Below are 25,543 nucleotides of genomic sequence, written 5' to 3' on the forward strand. Positions count from 1 at the left end.
ACATGGGAACAACTCACCTTTCCAGAAACTATTTTTTATGTGAATATGTTATTGAGAATCGGTTCAGAGTAAAGCAAAAACTACAATCTTCTCTATCCATGAGTCAAAACAGGATCACAAACCGTCTTTTAAATTACTAGTAAAGCTACAACAAAGCATGGTGAGAAAGCACCAACTTATATTTATAAACTATGAAAGTTTCATAAAAAACACTAAATACTGACACTAAATACATGTTTTCCCTCAGTGTAAGATCAGCTGATTAAATGAACTTGACTTTCGTTTTTCTCAGACTTTGCTTCTTTTATTCCAGTAGCAGTTTTGTTCATGAAGTTAAGCGCTGATCTGATATTTGAAAGTGAAAAAAAAAAAATAATTGCCATGCACTCAAAGATAACAACTAACGTTTTAGTTATACCTTTTATGGATTGACTCACCTCACTCAAAAAAGTAAAATCACATTTTAAAAAACATGTCAACTTCTTTTTCCTTTTGTTTTTCTGCTGTTCCAATCTCTTGAGTAATAGCAGGTAAAGGACTGTTTAAAATAAATGAGTCTACTTGTCCTCATGCAAGGCATAGATACTCAGTTTTCAAGAACATACAGAATCTTTATGAAATTAAGACTTACTGATGGAGAATGTACCATATCGCCTGAATAAATTACAGTAGTCAGCCAATCTTTCTGCAGAAAACAGACCTTATTTCCAATCTGAATTGTCCAACCAGATGCTTTTATCTAAAAGTAGAAATTTTTCCCATATAGATATGCCTATAAAATGTGGCAGGATGAGCTTTTTAAACTTGCTTCATTTTTAAATTGAATTACGTTCTTTAATCACTAACTGTAAAGCAGACTTTTCTGGCCTTGAATCAATGTAGTACTTTCTGAGAATCTTTTCATATTTATCAATTTCCATTCTCAAGGCCAGATAACAAAACTCGATAGACAGTGTGCTGCAGCCTGGCCATTGCTCTGCAAGGTGAAAATAGCTTCTTGCTGCTATTTTCTACCATGTAGACAGAAATATGGATCACACTTTGCTCTCTTAGACTACTGCATTGCTCTGAAAACACAGATCTATCTCATTAGAATTCTATAGTCCTTTAGGAGTTACAACTTTCTAAATATTTTGTCATGTTTACATACAGAAATGTCTTCATATAGTGCATCTTACAACACACCTTCACAACAAAAACTCTACGCAATATCAGTACTTGATTTCAAGATGAACACAATTGAAACAAATACCAGACATTGCTGTTCTGCTCTGTTCTCTCAAATCACCATTCCTCAGTATGCTTCACAATCACATAAATGTGTAAGATACATATATATATGCGAAATGTGATAGATACATATAGATATAAATGAAAATGAGTATTGAAAAAGATACTAAGAATTAGAAACAGAAATGGATCAAATTTTTCTGCAGGACTTTATAAGGAAGAGTGAGATATGGGAGCAAAATATAATTCACAGAACCACATGCAAGTTAAAGTTTTTTTTTTAGTATAATACTAAATATTAATCTGATTTACATAAAAGAAAAACTACTGTCAAGGAAGATCTAGTTCATGGAATTAAACTTCCTTACTTACTGCAATAAATTCTGCAGAACTTTTATGGTTTGGGTTTGCAAATTTCATTTAGTCTTTTGATTACTGTGGCCTGATTAGCTTTAATAAATTAAACATTAATTTTGTGAAACCACAGCATCCACTTTAATTATATATATAAACATATTAGTTGATTCGTATTTTAACATTACAGTTCGATCAATACTTAAAAGCTGGCACTACCACCTAATAAAGAGCTATGCCGTTTTTCCCCCTCTGGATACATCTGCCTTAAAAGCATTCATTCCTCAAACCACAGGTAGAGGCAAAGTCAATATTCAAAGGTAACTGCAGGAAACTATTTCGGGTTTGGTTTTTCAAGTTATCTTTCATTTTACTGGTTTGCAGCCTTCATGGAAAGGAGCACATGCTGTTATTTAAAACATGTACGTGGCTTCTTTACCTCCATATCCCTTCATTCTCCCATCATGTAATGCAGATATGACTTCTAACCATATACTAATCTGTGATTTCTATTAATCTGTTTTCTTTTCACATTTATCATATGGTCCCGCTTTTTTATCTAGTTATTTTCTAGCCCTCCTTCAATGTATTGTGGGGAATAACACAACGTTACCATAAATCGGCTAGTAAAAAATGACAAAAAAAATGGTCTAACCTGTTTCAGCATGTTGGAATGATAACAGAATATTATGAACTGCCAATTAAAAATATCCATGCTCAATATAGCTATTTTAAAGAAAATTAATCAAAAATTTAATGATAAACATGTCTTCACAAGTTCTCTGAACTTTGGTTCTTATTACTAGGGAGTCATACATGCTTCTTATAACACTTCCTACCTAAATTACATAAATAGTTTGGCCACAGATATAAAGGAAAAATGAACTATGAGTAAGTTACAGTTACAGGCAAGGAACGACTTTAAAATTGAAAAAGAACAGGCATACAACCATCTCTTAAGATTTTTTTTCCCTTTAGAATGACAGTATGAAAGCAAGTGAAAGGAAGAGGAAAAATTACGCCACAGTGTAAAATAACTCTTGTATTTGCCAAAACCTGAAACAGATTTCTCAGTCTTTTAACATATTTAAGCTAGAAAAACTGAACTTGACTTGTAGGAATACCATGTCAAACAAAAAGAACAACTCCTGCCAGAGATGACAAGGGATGAGATGACCCCTAATTCTCTGCGCAGATGAGAACATGCCTTACTAATCTTTTGCTATCAGACTAATGTCAGCTTGCTTATTAAAATTCACCCTACTTCCCGAATTCTCAAAATATGCTAATTTCTTTTGAAACAGACAAGCTTAGCTTTTATGCCTAGTTAGGAAAGGACTGGACCTATAATATATATTCTCAGCTCACGTAAGCCTCAATCTTTTGTAGAAGAGATTACTATTATCTCAATTATTTTGCTGAAGATAGACTTCAGAAACCTCAAAACTTTATGTTGCTCATACAACTAAAATAATTGTCAAACAGATGCAATATAATTAAAAAGAAGACAGATTTCAGAAACGGTAGAAAAAAAAATTAAAGGTGTGGGTTTGCACACAAACTCTTCTTAATTTGTCCCTGTAAAGGTACAGGGAATAAAAACAAAATTAAAAAAAATCAAAATCTGTATAAATTTATAAAGACATAAAAAGCACATACAAATCTTTGACAAGAAAGAGTGTCTTTCAGATTTACTGGCAATTAAGTATCCAGTGAAGACTCCTACTGAAGCCACACTGAAGCTAGTAAAAGCAATCAACTGTCAGTAGCCGCCTTCAGTGATCAGTCCACTGCAGAAGACCGGAATTTAACACGTTTACAGTGTGTGTGGCTACCCAGTAGGCTTACCATAGACACTGTCTTTCATAGCTGAATATCTTATATCTCTAGAATATCAAAATGCAAATTAGTGGCATTAGTTAATTTTTTTAAAAAGTTGATCAAGATATTGCATGAGTTCAGCCTTCAAACCATTCATTCTCATCTAGAAACTAATCTCAAAACAAAACAAAACTGTAGAGAGCTAAAAGCAAACATTGTTTGTACGTTTATCAGCAACAGCCCATATTGCAGGAAATCATGTTCTACTTTAACAGATTTTCATGAAAATATATAGTCTTTAAGGCATGTGTGCATAAGTGCTCCAGAACAGTGGTTTACAGCTTATTATGCTAAATGCAAGACACACAGAACTGCCTGCAACTAAATTCTGGGATCACATAGAGCAGTCTGCCCAGAACCATGACCAGATGGCAGTTTCAATTGCTAATTTTGCCAAACATGAATAAAACTTCAGCTGGAGTTTCAAATATCAGTTTTCCATTTCTACTTATTCTTAGAAAACATTCAACCACTTCTAAAATTTAATTTTTGGAAAATATTCTCATTCACAAAAACTTCTAGAATTTTCGAAGAAAAGTTCTGCAGCATCTTGAAACTTTGAGGAACAGACATTACTTCAATGCGCAGATGTTGTTTCAATGCGTAAACACACAAGTACGCTTACACACCAATCTGTAAATTGGATTTTGTAAATCTGGAAAAGTTAATTCGTGATTTCTAACACATTAACAGTGAAACTGTTGAAGATTCCACATGCACCAGGTATGCAGTATCCTACTGAAAAGACTGGAGATTCTGATATGTTCTGACTATCAACCGCATAGGAAGACGTAAGATTCACTTGCACATATGAAGATTCATAGTTGTTATCAAAACAGGAAAACCCAACCCTTTGAAGGAATTTCTCTTTGACACAGCTTACCCCTTACTTGCCTTGTCCATAGCTTAGCCCATTCTCTACCCATTGTTAGCTTACCTATTCACGCAATACTTACATGGACTATAACTGTCAATAATAAAAAATATTATTAAAATTAACATTCCATCTGTCTGTAACCCAATTGTTTAATTATGCTTTTTTCCAAGAACCTCCTTTTATCAATGAAGACATCTCACTTCTCACTAAATTCATCTGATCTTGGGTAAGAACAGGCAGTTGTATAATTTTTGATCAACTGTGTCTTCCCTGCAGTCATTGTAACATTTATAAATGCCCACTGTAATCCCACTTACAGATTTAGAGAAAATAAGTATATCTAAAACCAGAGGAAGAATCAACAAAATCTGTGTTTTAAAAAGCTGACAATTATTCACATAAGAATTACCTGTGCAGAAATTTAATTTTAAAACATTACTCATAGTATTTATTATAAATTGAAAGCAAAATGTCAGCATACTGCCAGGCATCTCCAGTTGAGCTGTATACCTACTCAGTTTGACCAATACCTGAAAACTGTTTAAAATATAGAGAAAAAAATATAAAAACATGCAGATGTTCACAACTTTTCAACACGCTGACCATGAGAATTCCATTAAAATGAACACTTATTTACTTTGAGACGAAGCTATCTGATCCTCCAAACATGAATGTCCACCTAAGCATTGTAGCAAAATTGTTCAGCCTAGTTTAAGAATGGACCAACTTACTGAACTACAAATAAAAAGGTATTTAACATCACCACTGTTTTTACACCCTGAATTTCAAGTCAGTTAAGTTTACATTAAAAACTATTTCAATTTCATTATTTTGTTGGTATGTGAATGACTATTTGATACCATTTTCTTTGTATTTCTTTTGCTTTGTATTTGAAACATGCTTTATTGTTTTAAAGTTTACCAACAACAGTCTGTATTTAATACTTTGTTCCCATAAAAATTGAATTCATATCTGGCACATAACACAGTGGCAGACTGCTGAAGGATTATGATTTAAATCTGAAATACAGAATTTTTATATTTTAAAAGTCTCTTCCAAAACAGAGATATCTTAATAACAATAATAGGTTTTCAATACAATGCAAAAATAAAATTTAGAAGAGGCTTGCATATACAATTGCAGTCAATAGTTATTACACAGTACAGAACATTAAAAAAGAGGTATCAAAATAGTTTGTAAATGAAGCTGAAAAAAACAGGGAGAAGATATTTGAATTATTAAATCTTACCTGACCAGTGTCCAGTGGTGGTGCCTGATCTGTCAGTACATGTCTCGCTTACAGGCCTAAATACAGTCTCCCAGCCACCAGTAGCATAGCGCCAATTCTGAGACTCTAAAATAAGCGTTCTCTGAGTGCCATAAGCAATCATGAAGCAGTAGACTACATGATGAAGTTGACAGCCATAGCCACAGCCTTTGTTAATATTACACACAAGTTTCTTAGCTTTGCTGCAATCCTTTGGGTTCTGTAAGTATGGATGAAAAAGTGAAGCTGAAGAGAAGATATACACGAAGGCATACTTTTTCTGAAAAACTGTCATAAATCACACCAGCCATCCTGCTATAATACATCTCATATTAAAATGGATGAGTAAGCTTCAGCTCCATGAAAATTTTATGTGAATTCTTCACTGTGAACATGAACAGTTATTGAACATACTTCACTATCCTAACAGAAAATAGAGTACCTTCAAGATTTTAAATTACATTCTCATTTGTAAATCTGTCAGAATAACCTAACATTTGGACTCAAGGTTCACATTTCATCAACATGATTTTCAGTGCTGCAATGCTTTTTCCTTTGGCATTTTTCCAAGTTTGTTAGTTCTCTTTCAATGAGCATGCATGTCACTCAACAAAAGAAAATTTCCACCTGTCTACTAGATACAGAATAAAGCTAACGCTTATTAATGGACTGCTTCCCAGACTAACTGACCACATACCAAATACAGAATATGGAACAGATAACTGAGCAGACTGATAAAAAGACAGTATTTTAATCTGGATGCACTCTCAATAGAATAATATACAACACTTCCACAATCCAAGAAACAACAAAGGAGGTAAATGTCTACATGATGTGAATGTTATGTTTAGAAGTACAAACTAATAAACATTTTAATGTATGTGGACAACACAACCACAGAATCTACAGAAGTTCTTCTTTCTGTAAAATACAGTACTTTGCTGTACACATTCATACCTGCATGCCTCTAGACATACTTCTGCATTCCAAAAAGGTTTTCTATAAAATCTCAAGGATGAAAAGTCAGTTTTCAGTTCGGCTGCAAGACTACTGATATTTGAGTGTCAACAAAAATTGTTTCTCTTACATCTAAGCAACTTTAAATGTTTTTTTTTTCATAAATTTGCAACAAATCAGGTTTTTCCAAAAACCAACAACCACCATCCAGAGAACTGAGATCTCTCCATCTGAATAGTCTGATTCGTAAAATACTTTAAAAAAATTAGTAATTTGTTCATTCAGGTGTGTAAAAGAGGGGAAAATAGTTCAGATCTGGGAAAAAAAAAAAAAAAGAGAAAAAACAAACCCTATAATGTGTTACTTCAATATTTGGGGTTTTTTTTCATTTTAAGGAAAAAAAAATTATTCAAAGCATAATTAGCTATGAAAAGCAATAAATCAAAATTTCTGTTCCTAATTTTTGTTGCTCAGATAGCAGTACTCTTGCTATCACAACATCCGATGAGTAACTTGAGACTAAACCTAACAGGTATCTTTGAGACTATAACGAATCTACTTCCCATAGTCTTTTAGGAGAGAAAAAGGGTTTTCTAGTATTGTGTGCAAGTCCACAAAGCAAGAATTCCATGAAAAAATATCTCCTCCCTAAATCTACAGACATATTTCCACCACTCAATGAAGTGCAATAATAGCAGGTGCAAGTAGTCATTTTCAGCTGTTAACTGTTCCTGTGCAGAAAATACTTCAGCTCAAAACCCAGAAAATGGTGTCTATTGTTATGTTGCTAATTTTACAACTGAAATATGGTCTAATAAAAAAATATAAGAAGCTTCTTTCTGTCATTTAGAGAACTGTCAGAAGCAGACAGAAGTATTCAGTTGCAGAAGTTGAAAATTTGTACTTTGTGTTTATGTGTTTTTGAAAGATGTATCTAGATGTTTTAACTGCTACTTAAAAATAATTCATGCATTATATAGACTATCTCAGGAGAGTTTTAATACCTTTGTGTAACATACTATAACCAGATTGAAAAAGAACTATCATGGACAAAAGTAAACCATTAGCAAACTGTATTTACCAAAAAGCAGGACATACAAGCCTGTCACAAGGTATCAATTGACTTAGAATTTTATTTATTTATAAAATTAATTAATGATTTTGCAATATAATTTTGTTGAGACATTTAAAATCAAGATTTTTTTTTTTAAAGAAAGCACATAAACAGGGACAACAGATACATTAGAGATGTCAACAGAACCATAAAGCATTTTATTAAGACTGTCTTCCCATTTTTTTCCACATAGCAAAAACTGTCACAGAAACTAATCTTTTTGTAACTATTTTGGAAGGGGTAATCTATGAGAATGTTTAGAAAATACTAATAATGTTGTCTACACTTTCTATTACCTTTAAATGCCTGTGTCCTCTTCAAACTGAAAGCATTTAGTTGACGCCATATCTGAAGTTGTGTAAACTTAGGTAAGGTGTGCCCTTCTAACATTCTTACATGCAAATGCAGTTTCATATAATAGCTTATTAATATTATGGAAATCAAGTAGGAATCACATAAAGAAACATAACTTGATACCATGACTGCTTACTAATGCTAATATAATGCACTCACTTGGGTTCTAACTACTTGGAGACTTAACTAGAAAGTATATATATTAATATTAGTTTGTGACTTGAATAGAAAGCTAGTTAAGCTAATTTCTTTATGACTGTGGTTTTTTTCAGATTTCTATACTGAAATTTTAAGACAATGCAGTATTTGAGCTTAAATCATTTCTTTAGAACTTAAAAAAAAAAAAAGTGGAGATACTTAGATGTACTGCAGTTTCAACTGGCATTTCCTGAAAAAAGGTAGAATTAATAACTGTTGAGAAGGAATGCAAATTACAATCACATTGCATGTATCATAATAGCTTGTGTGCTCATAAGCCAAAATTGCCAACCAAAGCAACCCATAAAGGCATTGAGTTGATAAAGGATAATAACAGCCAATTTCAAATCCAGTGAAGACTGCCAAGATTTTTCCTCCTGGCACAAAGTCACAGAAAAGCATTATAAATCTCTGATTTGAATGAGCAGTGCACTCTGTTCTCATCCTTAACTGCACTGCTCACCACACACACAACTGAGTTGTCTACATAATCAAGAGAGGGATGGAAGGGACCTCCAGGATTGTCAAGCCCTGTAATGTAACAGCCATAAAACTGCACTAAAAAACTTAACAAAAACCCACAAAAAAAAAAAAAACCAAACACCCAACGAAGCACACAAAACATACTTCAATATACAGAACTGTAGATTATCAAGCCATGCCAGAGGTTACACTTTTTATTTTTCTCAGAATTACTTCTATGGACACTGCAACCGAATACAGTAACAAATTTTTAGAACTGTAAAATGGTTAAAATCATGTATTTTTCTGGAAGAGAATGTTGCATGTCACCTAAAATAACAGTGGATTTTTATAACAGGCAAAATTGATTTGATCATCTTTCATCACTAGTACCATGGGCATACACCATTGCTCTCACAAAATTCAGGGTTTCCACTAAATTGATACAGTTAAAGTCTCAAATAAATGCAATATGCCACTCCCTCCTATTCTAAGCACTGGCAGATCCCAGCTCCTCCTCTTAAGAAGTTTTACAGTCCTTTGGGCTACAAATTACCTCTCCTGCCTAGGTTACAAGGGAAGTAGTGCATCCAGGTTTTCTCTTCAAGAATGTATCTCCCTCATTCTTCTGTAGTACACCACAACCTTTGTAATGAGGTATGCAGGCCACATGACTGTAGCAGAGTTACAGAAGTCTGGTTGACATCTCCTTTACTAATAGAGCTGGAAAATCACCTATTATATTGCAGACCTACAAAACTGCATTAGCAATGAGAGAAATAGTAAGTAGTGTTAGCCTCGGATTTAATTAACATTCGTTGGTTTGCCTGTTTGAAGGAATGGCTGATTTTGAATAACTGACCTGATCTTCCTAAGATTCAAAATTGTTCTCCTGCATCTATTTAACAACTATTTTAACCAAACAGGAACCACTAGCCTTTAAATAAAAATTATTCAGAAGTTATTTTTAGTACCTATGGTCCGCCAAAGGAATGCTGCCATTATAAAACTTTACAAGATTAATGACACTGAAGCAGATTCTGTGCTATTATAACTGACTGCCCCAAACATGTATGCCCTGTGAAATTCAACCTTCAACTTCACTCTGCAAAAGCAGCACAGTATGAGCCTTGTCTCTTCTAAAGAAGGCATACTTCAAAATACAGGACTGTCATTCCCTACTCAAGTTCTCCAGGGCACTCAAGATTTTTGTAGACCTCTGTGTATCACATCCCCTTCTCATTTCTGCTAGCAGAATGAAATCTTCATCTAATTTTAACTCTCAGAGGTATCAAGTTCATGTATCTGATCATCCACATTACTTTCCTCTTCAAGTTTTCTAGTTTTATTATAGCCTTTCTGACAGTAAGGGACTAGAACCGCACAGTCTATCCTTGAGGCAGACCTACTGTTTAAATACTGTTGAGTACTGAGATTATATTTTCACAGAATTGTCTGTGGTAACTCCAAGATCTTGTTAATTGATGGTATTAATCAACTGTGTATGTGTATGTGCATTGAAGACTCTCTTCCCCCATGTACATAACTCAAAATTTGGTGCAGATGACTGTAAACTACAATATTAATATCCAGTCAAAGATAACACAACTGAGGTTATAGCTAATAGCATAAAATTCTGCAACTGTTAGTCTCAAGCTGTTTAGCAGAAAGTTTACAGAATACTGGCGGTATTAAAGACAGACATTTCAAATAATTCATTTGAAATGCAATGATTTTATGGTCTTAATTTTCTACCTCTAATTAAATAGAAAACAACAACAACAGAGAGACTGAAATCCTGGGAAGTAATAGAATAAATCAGGACTTTTTTGTAAAAGATCTGAAGACCTGGAAAAAGTTTTGAGGGTAAATTATAGCTATAGTGGGAAATACCCATTACTAAAAAGTGGGTGTTTATTTCTCCTGTAAGCAGCAACATTTTAAATGGAACCATCAGCAAGAATCATGAGAACAGACCATATCTCTGTTCACATAATTCTACATATTAAACAAAAGAGTTAATAAGTATAATGCTCTCTAGCAAATTATTGGTACCATGAGTTCATTCTTCTTTCTTATTCCTATCGGGTGACTAAGGACTCTTGAGTAAAATACACTTCACTAACTCCATAAACTACTGAAAGATAATGAAACACCACAGTACTTTCTTAATGTAATGTGTGGCTGCAAAATTACATGTGGTATTTTTACATTCAGATTACTAGCATACAACAATAGCAACAAAAATCAAATAAAATCAAAATTGTTAGAAACATGATAATTTGAAACATATAAACATAGGCAAAATTTTTAGTAGCAAATCAAATGTGCCCAAGACTTATTCTAGCTGGCACAGAAATGACTGCATCCATGCTATTAAACTTGCTAAACCTCTTAAAACAGGGTAGCCACTCACAGCAGATTTATGAAGAGTGTATTGTGCTAAATCTCAAACACAACCAAAGAATTGTTTGTGAGAAGGCTACTTGATGTGAGTCAAAACCATGCCAGGAACTGTTTACAGTTAAGAACTTAACAGTATAGAATATTATGTTCCAGTGCCTAGGAACATTCCCTGCCATTGTTTGACTACAGTACAAATAGTCTTAGAACTATTTCCAGGTCTCCATCTTCTACTTCTCTTGGTGCTCAAAGAACCTTCTTCTTCAGGGCTATTCATTAGCCTGTTTACAAGAGTCAATAGGACCAGATGGGAAAGATGTCAGAAGTGCTGCCTAAATGTCTATCTTCCACCGTTTTCAAGAGTGCAGTTAACCATCAAAACTCATGACAATGGCAAAAGTAAACCGCTGTTTAACATACATTTTACTTTTACTATAAGATAAATGACCGTGGTGATTGTAAATTTCATAGAATCATAACAGAGAATCATAGAATGGTTTGGGTTAGAAGGGGCCTTAAAGATCATGTAGTTCCAACCCCCACACCATAGACAGGGACACCTTCCACTAGACCAGGTTGCTCAAAGCCCCATCCAACCTGGTCTTGAACGCTGCCAGGGATGGGCATGCACAATTTCTCTGGGCAACCTGTGCCAGTGCCTCATTATGCTCATATTGAAGAATTTCTTCCTTCTATCTAACCTAAACCTATCCTTTCTCTGTTTAAAGCCATTCTCTCTTGTCCTATCACTATGCACCCTTGTAAAACATCCCTCTCCAGCTTTCTTGTCAGCCCTTTTAGCTACTGGAAGGCTGCTGTAGGGTCTCCCTGGGGCCCCTTTCTCTTCTCCAGAATGAACAACCCCAACTGCCTCAGCCTGTCTTCCTAGGAGAGGTGCTCCAGCCCTGTGACCATCTCCACGGCCCTCCTCTGGACCTGCTCAAACAGGTCAATGTCCTTTTTATGTTGGATACAGTACTCCAAGGTGGGGTCTCATCAGAGCAGAGCAGAGGGGCAGAATCACCTCCCCTGACCTGCTGGCCATGCTACTTGTGATGCAGCCCAGGATACGGTTGGCCTTCTGGACTGTGAGCACACATTGCTGGCTCACATCCAGCTTTTCATCCACCTGTACCCCCAAGTCTTTCTCAGCAGGGCTGCTCTCAATCATTTCATCCCCCAGCCTTTATGAATACCAGGGGTTGCCCCAACCCAGGTGCAGGACAACCTCAAATTTTAAAAAGTTTAGAGAAATGTACTCTCAGCATATGCTTACTAACAAAGGTGTTACTTTTTATATTTTCAATAAATATTTTATTCCTTAATGGTACACAGTATGCTGGAGGAGACAGTCCCACCCGAATTCTGTGGAAAATCCCATTTTTTGAGAGAATGGTGTCAATGAGAGGTGTTTCTCATTCTAGTGGTCATACATCTAATTCACACCATTTTCTATCCCCCTTTTTTTTTGATGCCACTTGTAATGGTTCCTTTTCTTACCAGCTCCCCTCAATACTTGTGGGGGGGTGGGGAATGACACAACCAACCATCAACAAAAAAAATAATTGTCTTCCTTCCCTAGTCAGAAATATTATGTATTTGATTTGAGAGAGGAAGACTTACTTGCCTCTAATGTTAATTCCTCTAGCTTGCACCTACCCTCCTACAATACACAAGCTTCAGCTTATTATTATCAACTTACAGATGAGTAAAACATCCCAGCATGCAGACGGACTAACCACACTACACTCCTCAGTCCACTATATAGAAATTCTAAAGAAAACCTAATATAGATATCAGCAGCAATCACACTTGATTCAGCGGTTATTACACTAATACCATACTTTCAGATACTGAATTTACTAGGTAACTTAATGAAGATGACCCAAGACATTTCTTGACATATTCAAAAATCAAATAATTTCTACATTTAACATGTGATAGAAACTATTCAGTCCCTTTCTAAACCTTTTCAAAAAAATCAGAAAAATTGGCTTGTTGTCTGCTATTTTCTCTTCAGTTCATTCTACTTTTAAATCTGTTTTGACCAAAAGATTAAATTTCTAAATGCTTAGATTCATTCATATGCCTACATTTTCTTTTCTAGCGTTACTGGGAAGGAATCAAATCACTCTTCCAGTGCTGGGCAATTAATTCAGAAACCTGGCAAAAATGGGAAAAGAACTGCAAAATACAGATGAGCTTACACTATCAAACAGTAAAGATGGTTCAATACACAATGAAAGAAGCTGTTCACAAAAAACATGAATAAACACCAGTGACGCACAACTACAAAAAAAAAAAAAATCAAAGACTTTCAGTAGGTAATTCAGAACTATTAAAATATAAGTAGTAAAATAGAAAGAAAATGCACATTAAATTACAAACATTCCTGCGAATCCATCAAAAGTATAACTAAATCTTTCAATAAGTAGGTTTTGGATTGCACGGGAGGGTGGAGAACCGGGCACAGCCCTCCAACCAGTGAACTGAGCTCCTGTGGCTTTGTAAGAAATTTTCAGTTCAAGCCACACATCCAAACCTGAAGTAGGCCAGTTACAGTAACCTTACTTGACAAAATGTGTCTTAAAGACAGTTTCATTTTTTAATTAACTATTTAAATGACATCATTTCCCAAGACAATTCAAGTAATTCTGGAAGTACTAAAACTAATCAAACAAGTTTCCTATTTATTTTTAACTGTTGGATTCCTCCTACATGGATTCTTTGCTGCCTAAAGAAAGGCAAGTGCAAACTTCAGTCTTCTCCAGTTGATGCACTAGGAGTTTCTCACCTTCACCTTCCCCACTGATTTCAACAGAAAAAACCGCATTAAGAAAATGTTAAACTGATGGTGCTGTAGAAAAGAATGTAACAAGGTAACAATAACCATCTGCTAGATGCTACATTTTTAGGCATTACTAGTCTCTCAGTAAACCTGGATCTGAGACAGAATCTATTAATTGTTCTGTTCAGTGACTTCCCCTTAGACAACCACATGACTGTCATTATCTCCTTTCAATTCTGTTGACCACTAGTGGCACTGATTCTTTTACAATTAAATGAATGAGTGTATGAAAGTCAAATGACTGAAGTTTAATCAAATTACTAATAGACATAGTTGTCAAGTTTAAGACAATCATAAGACATAGCCAAATGTGTCAACATTACGAATTCATAACCATAAATCTTGACTGGATCTATGCTACCTAGCTAAGCAAGTAGCACTTGTGGCCAGGAACCCTTCAGTTAAGCTTAAGGGTATGGTGTTTTTCAACCGTTTGCCTTGCCAGTATCTAATCTTGCTTTTATCATTACAAGATGAGATTATTAAAGTATGCTATTCATAGAATCATAGAACAGTTTGCGTTGGAAGGGACCTTTAAAGGTCACCTTGTCCAACACTATTCCTAGGTCTACTACTTAATTCTATTCAGAAATTGGAACTAGCATTAATTACATTTTTCTCCTTAAGTGATTTATTAGGGTTCTATGTATTTGGACTAAAAGCCAGAAAGCTTTCAAATAAACCTGAGGATGCTGAGTCTACCACAGGAAAATAGAAAAAAGTCTGCAAAGTCTGCTCATTAAAGAAATCATCTCTTCTCCCAAAACAGTGCCCATACAGACATATAGCTGAAGTCCCTCAGCTAGTGTCTTCCTCCTCCCTAAAAAAAAAAGTAAATACTGATGGAGAATTTTCTATGAGATTTTTTCCTCTCTGGAATTTACTTTTGCCTTTGTTTCAAATTATTTTGAATTTCTCAACACCAACAATACACTACAATTGCCACAACACACTACAATTTGTTCCTCATGAGTGACACTGAATTACTGGGAAAAGATATAATACATTAGATTTAAATTATTGAAGGATACAAGTTTACACTTTTCAAGACTGACAGTTGTGAAGTCATTTGTATATATGCAGAATGCCCAGAGCTTCTTTTATTGTTGTTGTTATTTTAGTATGAGTACTTTTATTAGAAATACATATTATTTATTTTGATGGGAAGAAAAGAAGAGAGAATTTAAATTGTTTTGTCTTAAAGATCATTGTGACATATTAAATCACCAAAAATACTGCAAAATCCAGAAACCTCAGAATAAAGTCCTGTAAGCAACTTTCTTTTCCTCGCATACATATACAATCCCAACTAAATAGTATGAATATGGCAAACTATTATAATTCATGATGTTGTTAAGTACTTAGTAACCTTTCTCACCTGCTCATATTTTTAACCTTCAAAGTTAAACAAAATGGGTTTGGGTTTTTTTTAAAAAAATTAGAGGCAAAAATATTCTGCTATTGGGAGAATGTATGCTGAATCACGAACTTCCTAAATTAAACAGAACAAAAATAAGCACAAAAGGGGAAGAAAACAAACTGCTGCCCTCATAATCACTTACTCTACCACTTCCAGAACATATACTACTACAGAAGGCCTTGTCTGACTTCTCTTACACATTCTCTTCAGTCATTTCATAATGAACATCTCTGAAAATAAGGTCTTTTGGTTAAATGTAAAGGTCCTAGCTTTTTAAGTGTTGCTCTAACTACAGGGAACTAGCCAAATGTAGTCTCATTAAATCAATTTTATGGTAATGTTATCTAAATGAAGTAGCAGTCATCATTATTCACAATCATTCAGCTAAATGATTTCCCAGGGAGCTGTCCCAAAATAAAGCAGCTGTCACTGTTCAACATGTACCAGATATACAGTAATTTTATTCTTCACAACAACAACAAAAAATTACAAATATGTTCCACACGGTTCTTTTTGGCATGGAATTGGGGGGCACGGGTTATTAATTTTTTTATTATTTTAGTTGATTTGATAGTACAGTTACATTAGGAATAGAGGTGTATATGTTTAATTTCAGACCACGGACTGCTTTACATTGCATACTCACAGTCAGCCCTGTACTCTTCAGCATCCTGAAACCCACACTAGAAAATAAGTCAACTTGGCTTCCAAATGTGTAGTCACAGACATATTCTAGTTTTGCATGATTACTTGCAACTATGATTCAACACGGAGATAATTCAGTCTTTAGAAGGGCTCCAAAAGCTTATGTCTGGCTTAGAGGCATATAGGCAAGAGTGGATCCTTCATTGTTTTCAGACAGAGGAATAATAATAAAAAGGAAAACAGAGATGGTAGTAATTGTATATATGAGTGACCCATCTCAAAGACTGTAACTGCTCATAAAAAAAGAGTATTTTCTATCTTTGAAGAGTTGGCTAAGTTTCCAAACCAACTTTGAGTAATGTGGCACACTGAGAATTACCACACCTTCAGGTTTGAATCTTTTATATGACTGATGGCAATAGTATACACCTGGAGGTAAATGAGCATCCATAAACATACGTAGGCATCAAACCATCCTATCCAATTTCCTGCTACAGTGTAATTTTTCTGGGGTTTTGTTTTTGGGGTTTCTTTGGGTCTTTTAACAACCTTCAAAGAAACAAAGTAGTCATGGAGTAAGGGACAAAGATCAAATCCAGATTATAAAAAATGAGCAAGAAGTGGCAAATACACAGAGAAGTTGTTTCTAGTTATCTTAGCAGGACTAGCACCTTGCATGAAACATGGAAGAACTGGTAAAAGGCAAAGCCATTAAATTAAAAGTCTAAGACATTTTAATTAGTCAAGCCTAGAGAAGATTGTCATGAATTCCAGAAGAAACTAATCAAAGTAAACAGCATGACTTATGACAAATGAAATTTTGTATTGATAACTAAAATTAAAGTAATCATGGTGGAAGAAAAAAATACTCAAGTTTCAAAATTCAGCTGAATTAAAAATTTTGGGCATCATTTTCAATAGCTCCATGGTGACATGAACTCAAGGGGGACAGACCTATTACTAGCTAATACCTTAGACTGAAAAAAAACCCCAAAAAACCCCAGGAAGATAAGAAAAAAATGTATTTTGGTGCTATTCTATAAATCAATAGTCTATTGTAATTTCTCAGCTAGTGGATGCTCACTTCTAATAGCCTGGTGAAGAATTAGTGTTAAGGGAAGACATCGGGAAGAAAAAATGAAAGGTATTATAAATTCTCATACACAAAGAATGATTGAAAATGTTAGGTATGTTTAACCTGAAAAGGTATTAATAAAAAGAAACACTGTAAGCATATAAAAGAAAGAATAGTTTAGCAAGAGAAGGCTCATCACTTATGTCTGTTTCATATTTTATTACAATAAAAACCGAGCATCCAATACAGCTAAAATGTTTCAACTAACTTGAAAGACATATTAACAGGGTAATACTATTTGTTCATGAAATACCCAAATAATTTTGAATATGTTGTTGCATATTTGCTATCCCCAAGAATTTAGTGCTGTTTTTGATGACCTGCACAATTATAATGCTAAAAATGTCAACAACTATAGAAGCTAGAATTGGAAAATATGTATCACCATTCCTCAACTTAAACCTCCGAGATAGTTACTAAGGAAATACAAGTCCTTCCTGTATAATTTCTATATCCTTCCATGTGAAACAGTCATATGCAACTTGATGTGCAGCAGTAATACATTTATATGTTTCTAATTTCTATAATCTACCAGTAATGGCTTATTAAAAACAAAAATCAAAGTAATTTCCAATGTAATATAGAAAATACTAGAACTTTAATAAATAAATAATGAGGGAAATACTCATTTTCTTGTGTTTCTCAGTGTGATAGGATGAACCCATAATGATTAATTTCATATTTTAAATGCATAAATATGAAAAAAGCTCAGTTCTTCCCATGACATTATTTTATTGATTTCTGAAATTTATAAATAAACCAGAAACAAAAGTGGCCTGTATGATGGAAATTGAGCCAAGCATGTTAGACCTGTTCTAATTCTGCACCTAATGCCACAACTTTCTGTAAATTACCTGCTCACATTAATCATCATGTTTCCTTATTAGGGAATGAGGATAAAGATAGTTACCTTTCTTGGTAAAGTGCCTGACTATATAATACAGTTTCTGAAAGGCTTTATTTGATTGTGCTACAAATATGAAATATTAAGATTATATATGTGTTGTGACTTGGCATTGGTTTCATTCTTGATATTGTTTCTACTACTTTTTTTAAATGAGAATAAATTACCACTATACAAAAGAAAGCCTTTTATCAGACTACAGGCATCTAAATAAATTTTAGAAGCAGCTAATTAGGCTCTCAGCTCTTCGCTCAGTAAGTAAATTTTTTTCAAATTCACTAGAAAACAATGTAAGCATTTATTTAATGCTTTAATTTTGAGCTTTTGTTCTCCTAACCTCCTTTGACTTTTATTATTCATTGTACGGACTTGGAGGTCCTAGTTTTGAACTAAGGCCCTGAACACTGTAAAATGTGCAACAGGAAGACAATCACTCTCCAGAGACATATACACACTTAGATAAGACAACAAATGGATGCAATGGAAGAAGAGAAAAAGGTACAGACAGACCATATTTATCAGCATGAAAAGCAGTTACAGTACAACATTGCCAAACAGTGACATCAAAAATGAAAGACTAAGGAACAGTTCTCAAGGAGCTGAAGGAAGATAATAACATGATGTCTCCTGTAAAATTTACAGGGAGTTTTTTCCACGGAAGGGTGTCTTTTTTTATTTAACAAGCAGCAAATACACAGCTTGATCACAGAAGAGGTTTCAATAGCTGAACTGTGAAATAATGAAAATCTGAGAACCTCATTCAGCTATTTACATAGAGAATTAGGGGTGACCATACAAAACAGAGTAGAGAGGTGCAAGGAAATACTTGCATACATGCAAGGAAAAACAAACCAAGTAAAAATAAAATTGACTACATCTAACATTTTTGATCACTATATTAATAGGTGTATGCATTCATACATGAATTTAAGTCCCAAAACCTTCAGATCAACATCTGTTTAAATTTTATAGCCACACAATAGGACATTTTTAAAAAGGCTAATATGAGCATCTATGAGAAGTCTCACTCATCTGTTGAAACAGTCAAGGACTGGACAATATACTATACAAGCACTCCAATTTTGCATACTTATATTTTTTAAAATGGCTGCGTGTTCGGAAGTTCCATACAAGGACTTTCATATTTTCATTTTTAACACTATGCAAACATATGTATGCATTCTGATACTCTGAAGCATAAAAAACCAGGAACCAGAGACCTATCTTTTATAATAAAACAAAGAATCCAAACAGGTAAAATCAGCCCAGTGAAAACCACAGATAAAAAAACAACAATACCAACCAATAATCAAAAACCCACAAATAAACAAAATCAACCAACAACAAAACCCAAAACCCAAATATTTGCTTGAAATACTGTCATTCAATATACATATAAAATAATGTTTGAAACATATGTTCTAATTTCTTTTGTAATTCATTTACATACATTCACTTAAAATTGTCATGCAATTCTATTGCAAGCATATTGCTAAAATAAAAAATGTTTACCTTGATTTAAAAGCTCTACCCTCTTACCTGTAGATAAGTTATTCTCCTCTGTACCAAATCTGTTAGATCTTTGGCCTCTTTTTCTCGCCAATCTCCTGCTCCATCTGTTTGACTGAGGTAGTACAAGTCAGTCATTATTGACCTGTAAGCAACAATGGAAAGCCATCTTAAAAAAATGGGAAACAATTTTAACATTACTAAATTGGATTAGATGAAAACAAAGACAAATTAAACAGGTATTTCAATTATAGCTTCAAAAACAGTTTCTTCATGCCACCTCCCACCCCACAATCCAAACAACAGCGAAGAAAGACTCTGTCCTCTATTTAACATATGTTCCACACCAATTACAGTATTAAACAGAAGATGAATTAGAAAAACTCTTGGGCCTGCTATAAAGCATTTGTTTCTGGTATATACTAAAGGAAACTAAAAAGAAAGAATAGTTCTGTGCTAGATACATTATCCAGTGGCTCCAGATGAAAGTGCAACAGTGATTCCTACAGTGGTTTCTATTTTAGTGCATTATTACTTTGCCTCCTACAATCATCTTACTATGCTTCTATACAATGTAATATTACAAGTGTCTTTAGCACAGCAACGACAGTAATCCTTCTATTTTTGTCAGTTAAAGCTAACTATAGAACATTATTACAAGGTTTACATTTAGTAAACAGTATTTTCTACAGTATGGAGCTCCTTCTGGCTCTGGAACAAGATAAGCCTTCTGCCTGCTTAGAATGACTGCACGCTACTAATACCCACATGGAAAAAAAATAAAAATTCAAAATCTAAAACAGACTCATGGCCGTATTACAAGTCTAGACTACAGAATGTGAATTTTATGAAACTATCAAATATTAAATTGAGGTTACCTACTACACTAAAGATTGTTTTTCTTTGGGTTAACACATCTCAATGGCCAAATAAGAGGATAAAGAACTCCTTGTCATGACAAGAAAGATGGTATATGACATATATTTGCTAAGATTAGCCAGGAATTTTGTGAAAAACAGCCCAAACAGTACCAGCCAGGAAAAGATTTTATGTCTATTGTTTTGGGAGGAAAAAGAAAACTAGAGACAAACTATTAAAAATATTTATAAAAACATTAATGGCTAGTCTACAAGTAACCAGTAGTTCAACTCAGAACCAATAATTTCAGAGTTGGCTTTACAGATGGAGAATATTTAAAATGGCTAAACATTTCTCCATAACAATGCTGAGGTTCTAAGTTTGAATCAGTTTTCTTAATTCTTTCATCTGGACTTCAGATGTTGCAATTTATTGCCTGAAAAGCTTGATCACTAGGAAGAGCTGCAACAGAACAAAAGCAGAGAAATTTGGGAGGTGACAAAAAAGAGTGTGAGCCAAGATAAGAATATTTCCTAAAAACCTTTGAAGTGGTCTCGTTAGTGAAGTAATATAAGACACCATTGTTGTCAGCACTTAGTACTAGAACCACAAACTCCATTAGCTAAGCTTATCCCCTGAAAACAAGGCTAGCAAGTGAGAAAGGAGCAGATGACATATCTCTGCTAGATAACTATTTCCATTGACACGGTATTTAAACAGTAAATACTGAGATAAATAAAACTCGGCAGAGCCACTTTTATCAGCAGAGTTATCAGACAACCTTCTCTTGCTAATAACGATCTATGGATCTATAGCTTTCCACTCTTATACACTCATTCTGGTTTTCATGCCCATACTTCTACACAGGATCACAGTGACAATGATTTACTGTATCATCTACTGTTGCTGTATTAAATACTATACCCAAGTTGTTCAGCAGCCCTAGTGTTCACCTTCTGTCAATCAATTGGTAGTACCATATTTATATTCTGATCTCAAGTTGTATAAGTTGAATTTTCTTTTACAAGGTAACTGAGCTTGAAACACACTATTCTGGCTTTGTATGAACAATTTAAACAATTCAAAGTATCATCAGGTAACTAGATCCAAATGACAAACTATTAAAGACACTTCATACTCAAAGTAACATGTTAACACAGTTTAGGGACAATAAGAACCAAATTAAAAATTAATGATGCTGTAGATCTAACACAATGTATTATATACAAATAACTGAACAGATAAAAGAGTCTGCTCCTCTTAAAGCAGTGTTTTTCAATTTATAGAAAGCATTACAGGCTAGTAGGCAAATTAAAAAAGGAAACCCATGCATTTTCTTGGGAGTTTAAATATATTTTTCTTCCTAATCAGGATGCAATCATGTTGGATGTTTAAAGAAAAACTATAAAATTCAGGTCTAAACATTAAAAAAAATTCTCTACTAGCATTAAAAGCAGCTTCACAACCACAGCCACATTTTAAACAATTTTCAAATACTCTTTCACTGGTCTTAAAAAAGTCTTTTCTGTACTTGTAAGTAATCAGTATACTCTCACTTCATAGAAATATATTCCTATTAAATGTTGGCATAAAATAACTGAAAATATAAAACCTACCAACAACAAAAAAAACCAAAAACAAAAAAACCCAACCCAAACCACAAAACTCTCAGCAGTTAATTAATTTTTCCTATTTCTATGGAAAAAAAAGTCTGGTCCAAATTTTATTTATTATATTACTGGCCATGGTGACCATGACAAAGCAAAGGCAGTAGGTAAATTTAAATAATCCACCTAACAGGTGAAATATAATTCTTCTCCATCACTTTTGACGTAAAAAGAATGATGAGAGAGTCCTTACACAGCCTGAATGACTCAACACTTCAGGGAAAGGCAGCAGCTTAGCTCAGTACAAACCATAAAGAAAAACAAATAATTTGTGGGAAATTTTATGAATTAATGAAAGAGTTTTCAGACAGTATCCACAATCTTTTTTTAAAAAAATATTTACTCTTACAAAACTGAAGTAAACCAGGAACTGAAAAATTCTCAGGTGTTATTACACAGAAATTGTTACAGGGTAGTGCAATTTTAAGACACTTTCAGTCACATACACCTTCTTTCTTTGATTGCTACTGCTGGGAAATGTGCATTTTTTAGGTTTACATCTGCTAGCTTCTTTTGAGTGTCACAGACCATCATGATGGCTTACTGATACAGATTTAGAATAGACACAGTAATACCAAAGACCAGAGTCCATGTGGGGAGCTAAAAAGTAGAGGGACTGACGATCCACCAGCCCAAGACAGCAACATGCAGACAAAAGACCAGCCTCACAGGATTATTAGAGGCTACTGCGGGTAGTAAAATGGCAGAAAGGATTTCATACAGTGGCACTCATGGAAATTTAGTAAGTCAAACTTGGTCTTTCATTATGTTTCTAATCAATAATATCAACTTGTTATTTCTGTTTCATACCACAAACTAATTCTTTGAGGTGCTCTTAAAAGCATTTTGCTTCTGGAAAGCAGAATGAAGTAAAGAATCTGGCCCTGTATTTCACCTGCGTTTGACTCACAAATAAAGAGTGGAGGATGGGCATTTTAAACACATTTTTAAAGATCAGTCTAGACATTTATTCCAGCCATATGACAAAATTTAAACCTCCTAGAAACTTTACATCAACAAATAAAAACTCGAAGGAAAAAAATGTTGATGTGTTCCACCAAATTTAAAGGAAATAATGTGAAAATCCACCCAAACACTATGCCTCAAACCTTGGCCAGCTACCACAAAAGCCCTGGAGACAGCTGTTCCCCAGCAGGAAAAGGAATGAAACTATCTCAGTAACTGCCAGTTTGCAAATAATGTAACACAAACATAAAAAACAACAATGATCACTAGGCAATTAATGTGTTCTTTTTTGATAACTTTGTATCAAATAGTCTTTCCACAGTTAAGATGAAGTTACTCTCAAAAAGCCTCTTCCCTATGGCAAGGACAAGAACACAATTACATATTCCATACTGCAAGAAGCTCCGCCTTGGGCTACATTGTTTCTTAAACAGAATCAGCAGTGAAATACTGGACAAAAACATCTGCCAACACCAGCACACTCTGGGAGAAAACCCACACAACCCCTAGGACACAGAATTAAGGCATCCAGCAAGAAGTACTGTCATATTAGTAGCAGACCATTTGCCTAACAGTACAAGGACTAACTAATACTACTTATTCAGAGTCACAGAGACTGTCTATCATCTCTTAAAAAGCAAGTCTTCTCTATGATACAACAGACTTCCCTCACAACAAACAAAAATATTAGCCACTTTCCCTACACAACTCTCTCATCACTTGATGTGGGAAAGCAGATAAGGAGGGCATTACAAACTGCTTTAAGTACTTATAATTAACACTAATCTATCTAATCCAAGTATTAGTTTATAATATATATTAAAATATTTAAAATGCATGTTTATGTATTTAATATATATATAAAAATATATAAAAATAAGCAATACCAGCTTCACACGCTGTGTTCTATTTATCTAAGATACATAGGTAACAACTTTTTAAGACAACACCATCAACAGAAGGGCATTCAGCAACTTGTTAAATCCCTTAAAAAAAGAAACAAGTGCACCTGTACTTTGAAAAATGAAAAAACCAACCAAGCAAGCAAACCCATCCACCCACAAAACGTAACAGCAATAACAAAAACACTGCTCCAGAAAGCTATGATTCTCAGAGTGAATGAGAGCATCTGATTTGCTCATTCTAAACTTATGTTATTTTCCTTTCAGGTAGACCGTGTGGAGGTAAAAAGAGACTGCTCCTTCACTGGGGAGCTACTGTGCATCCTAAGGGAAAAGAACACCCCAGAAGCAGCAATACACCAAAGGTCAAAGGATGTGCCCACAAGTAGCTGGGAGTTTTCCTGCAGCTCACTCAGCAAGACTGAAAGATTAGAGGGAAAGAAGCAGGCAGCCTGACCTCAAAGATGAAAGAGTGAACCTCCTCGGGACTAGAGGCAACCGAGAAGAGCATTCTGCAATATAAGACTATTTGATTACTTGAAGCCACTGTTGTAAATACACCAAGAACACAGCCTGAATGTTGTAGAAATTTTTGTATCTGTTTTCTTTTATGCAAGTCCTTTCAATTTCCATACTGTAAAAAAAATACCTGTCTACATTTTATTTTGGTAAAACCTAGCTCCTGGCTGTTTGGTTTTAACTTAAATGACTTCAGACTTCTTTGGGAACCTCACCACACAGAAAGGTCTACACAAATCTACTAGTACTAAAACTCAGCAGACTCCAAGACATTCTGCTTTTGATAACTGCTGTGTCAGTCTAAAGAATACTTTTATTCAACAAGAAAGTTCTTAAGTACAGGGGGAAAAAAAAGAGCATGTGTGATTGCCTGCATCATACAAACTCCTTAGCGTACCACAGTGGTTTCAGACTTTCACAATGGGGCTCACCTCATAACTTCCAGAGGTCTACCCAGCAGACTTTCATTATTCAATGCAAAGGAGTGTGCATTTCTAGTATGGGTTTCACCTCATCCTAAAGTACAGACAGATGTGATAATAAGGCTGTCAAAAATACAGAAACTTGCAACCTGGGCTTAATGAATTAAAAGTATTGGTGTAGGAAGGAAAGGGAGAAGAAACGGATTAATTCTGGGAGGCAGGGACAAAAACTTCTCACATTAAACATACAATATCATTCAAGGTTCCACTGTGGCAACTGCCTGATGTGATCCTCGCTATATAAACAGAGAAGTCATGTGTACACAAGTTATTTTGTTCCCATAATGGACATCAGTAAGTCTGGCATCAGACTACTTGCTCCTGTTTTGGCAGAGATAGTTTAAAAGGTACATCAGGAATCAATGACCTGAAGTCTAAGAAACCCAAACGGAAATAACTCCTCTGGAGAACAAGTATTTCTAAATTGAGTTAACTATTGAAAGAAACTGTCCAGGGAAGTAACAGCTTCTCTGTCAGTTGACTGTTTAACCGAAGACCTGTCTTTTGGAAAAATCTGCCTCAGCCAAGCATACTTTTATTTCAGCCAAACATACATAACTGTACTCAGCAGAGAAATAATTGGATTAAATG

The 25,543-nt window shown here is 34.5% G+C and overlaps 1 protein-coding gene across 11 annotated transcripts in view; it reads right to left on the minus strand.

Annotated features, from left to right (window-relative positions):
- The window catches only part of FUT8 (fucosyltransferase 8), a 187,533-nt gene that overhangs the window by 26,171 nt on the left and 135,819 nt on the right, over positions 1–25,543 (minus strand). For all 11 annotated transcript variants that reach the window (XM_055796329.1, XM_055796305.1, XM_055796312.1 and 8 more), the window contains 2 exons: positions 19,589–19,703; positions 5,592–5,829 (listed from right to left, as the gene is read on the minus strand). In XM_055796329.1, the coding sequence (XP_055652304.1) occupies positions 5,592–5,829; positions 19,589–19,703 (353 nt within the window). The remainder of the gene's footprint in view (positions 1–5,591; positions 5,830–19,588; positions 19,704–25,543) is intronic.

The sequence above is a fragment of the Falco peregrinus genome, chromosome 1, assembly GCF_023634155.1.
Source record: "Falco peregrinus isolate bFalPer1 chromosome 1, bFalPer1.pri, whole genome shotgun sequence".
Classification (NCBI taxonomy): domain Eukaryota; kingdom Metazoa; phylum Chordata; class Aves; order Falconiformes; family Falconidae; genus Falco; species Falco peregrinus.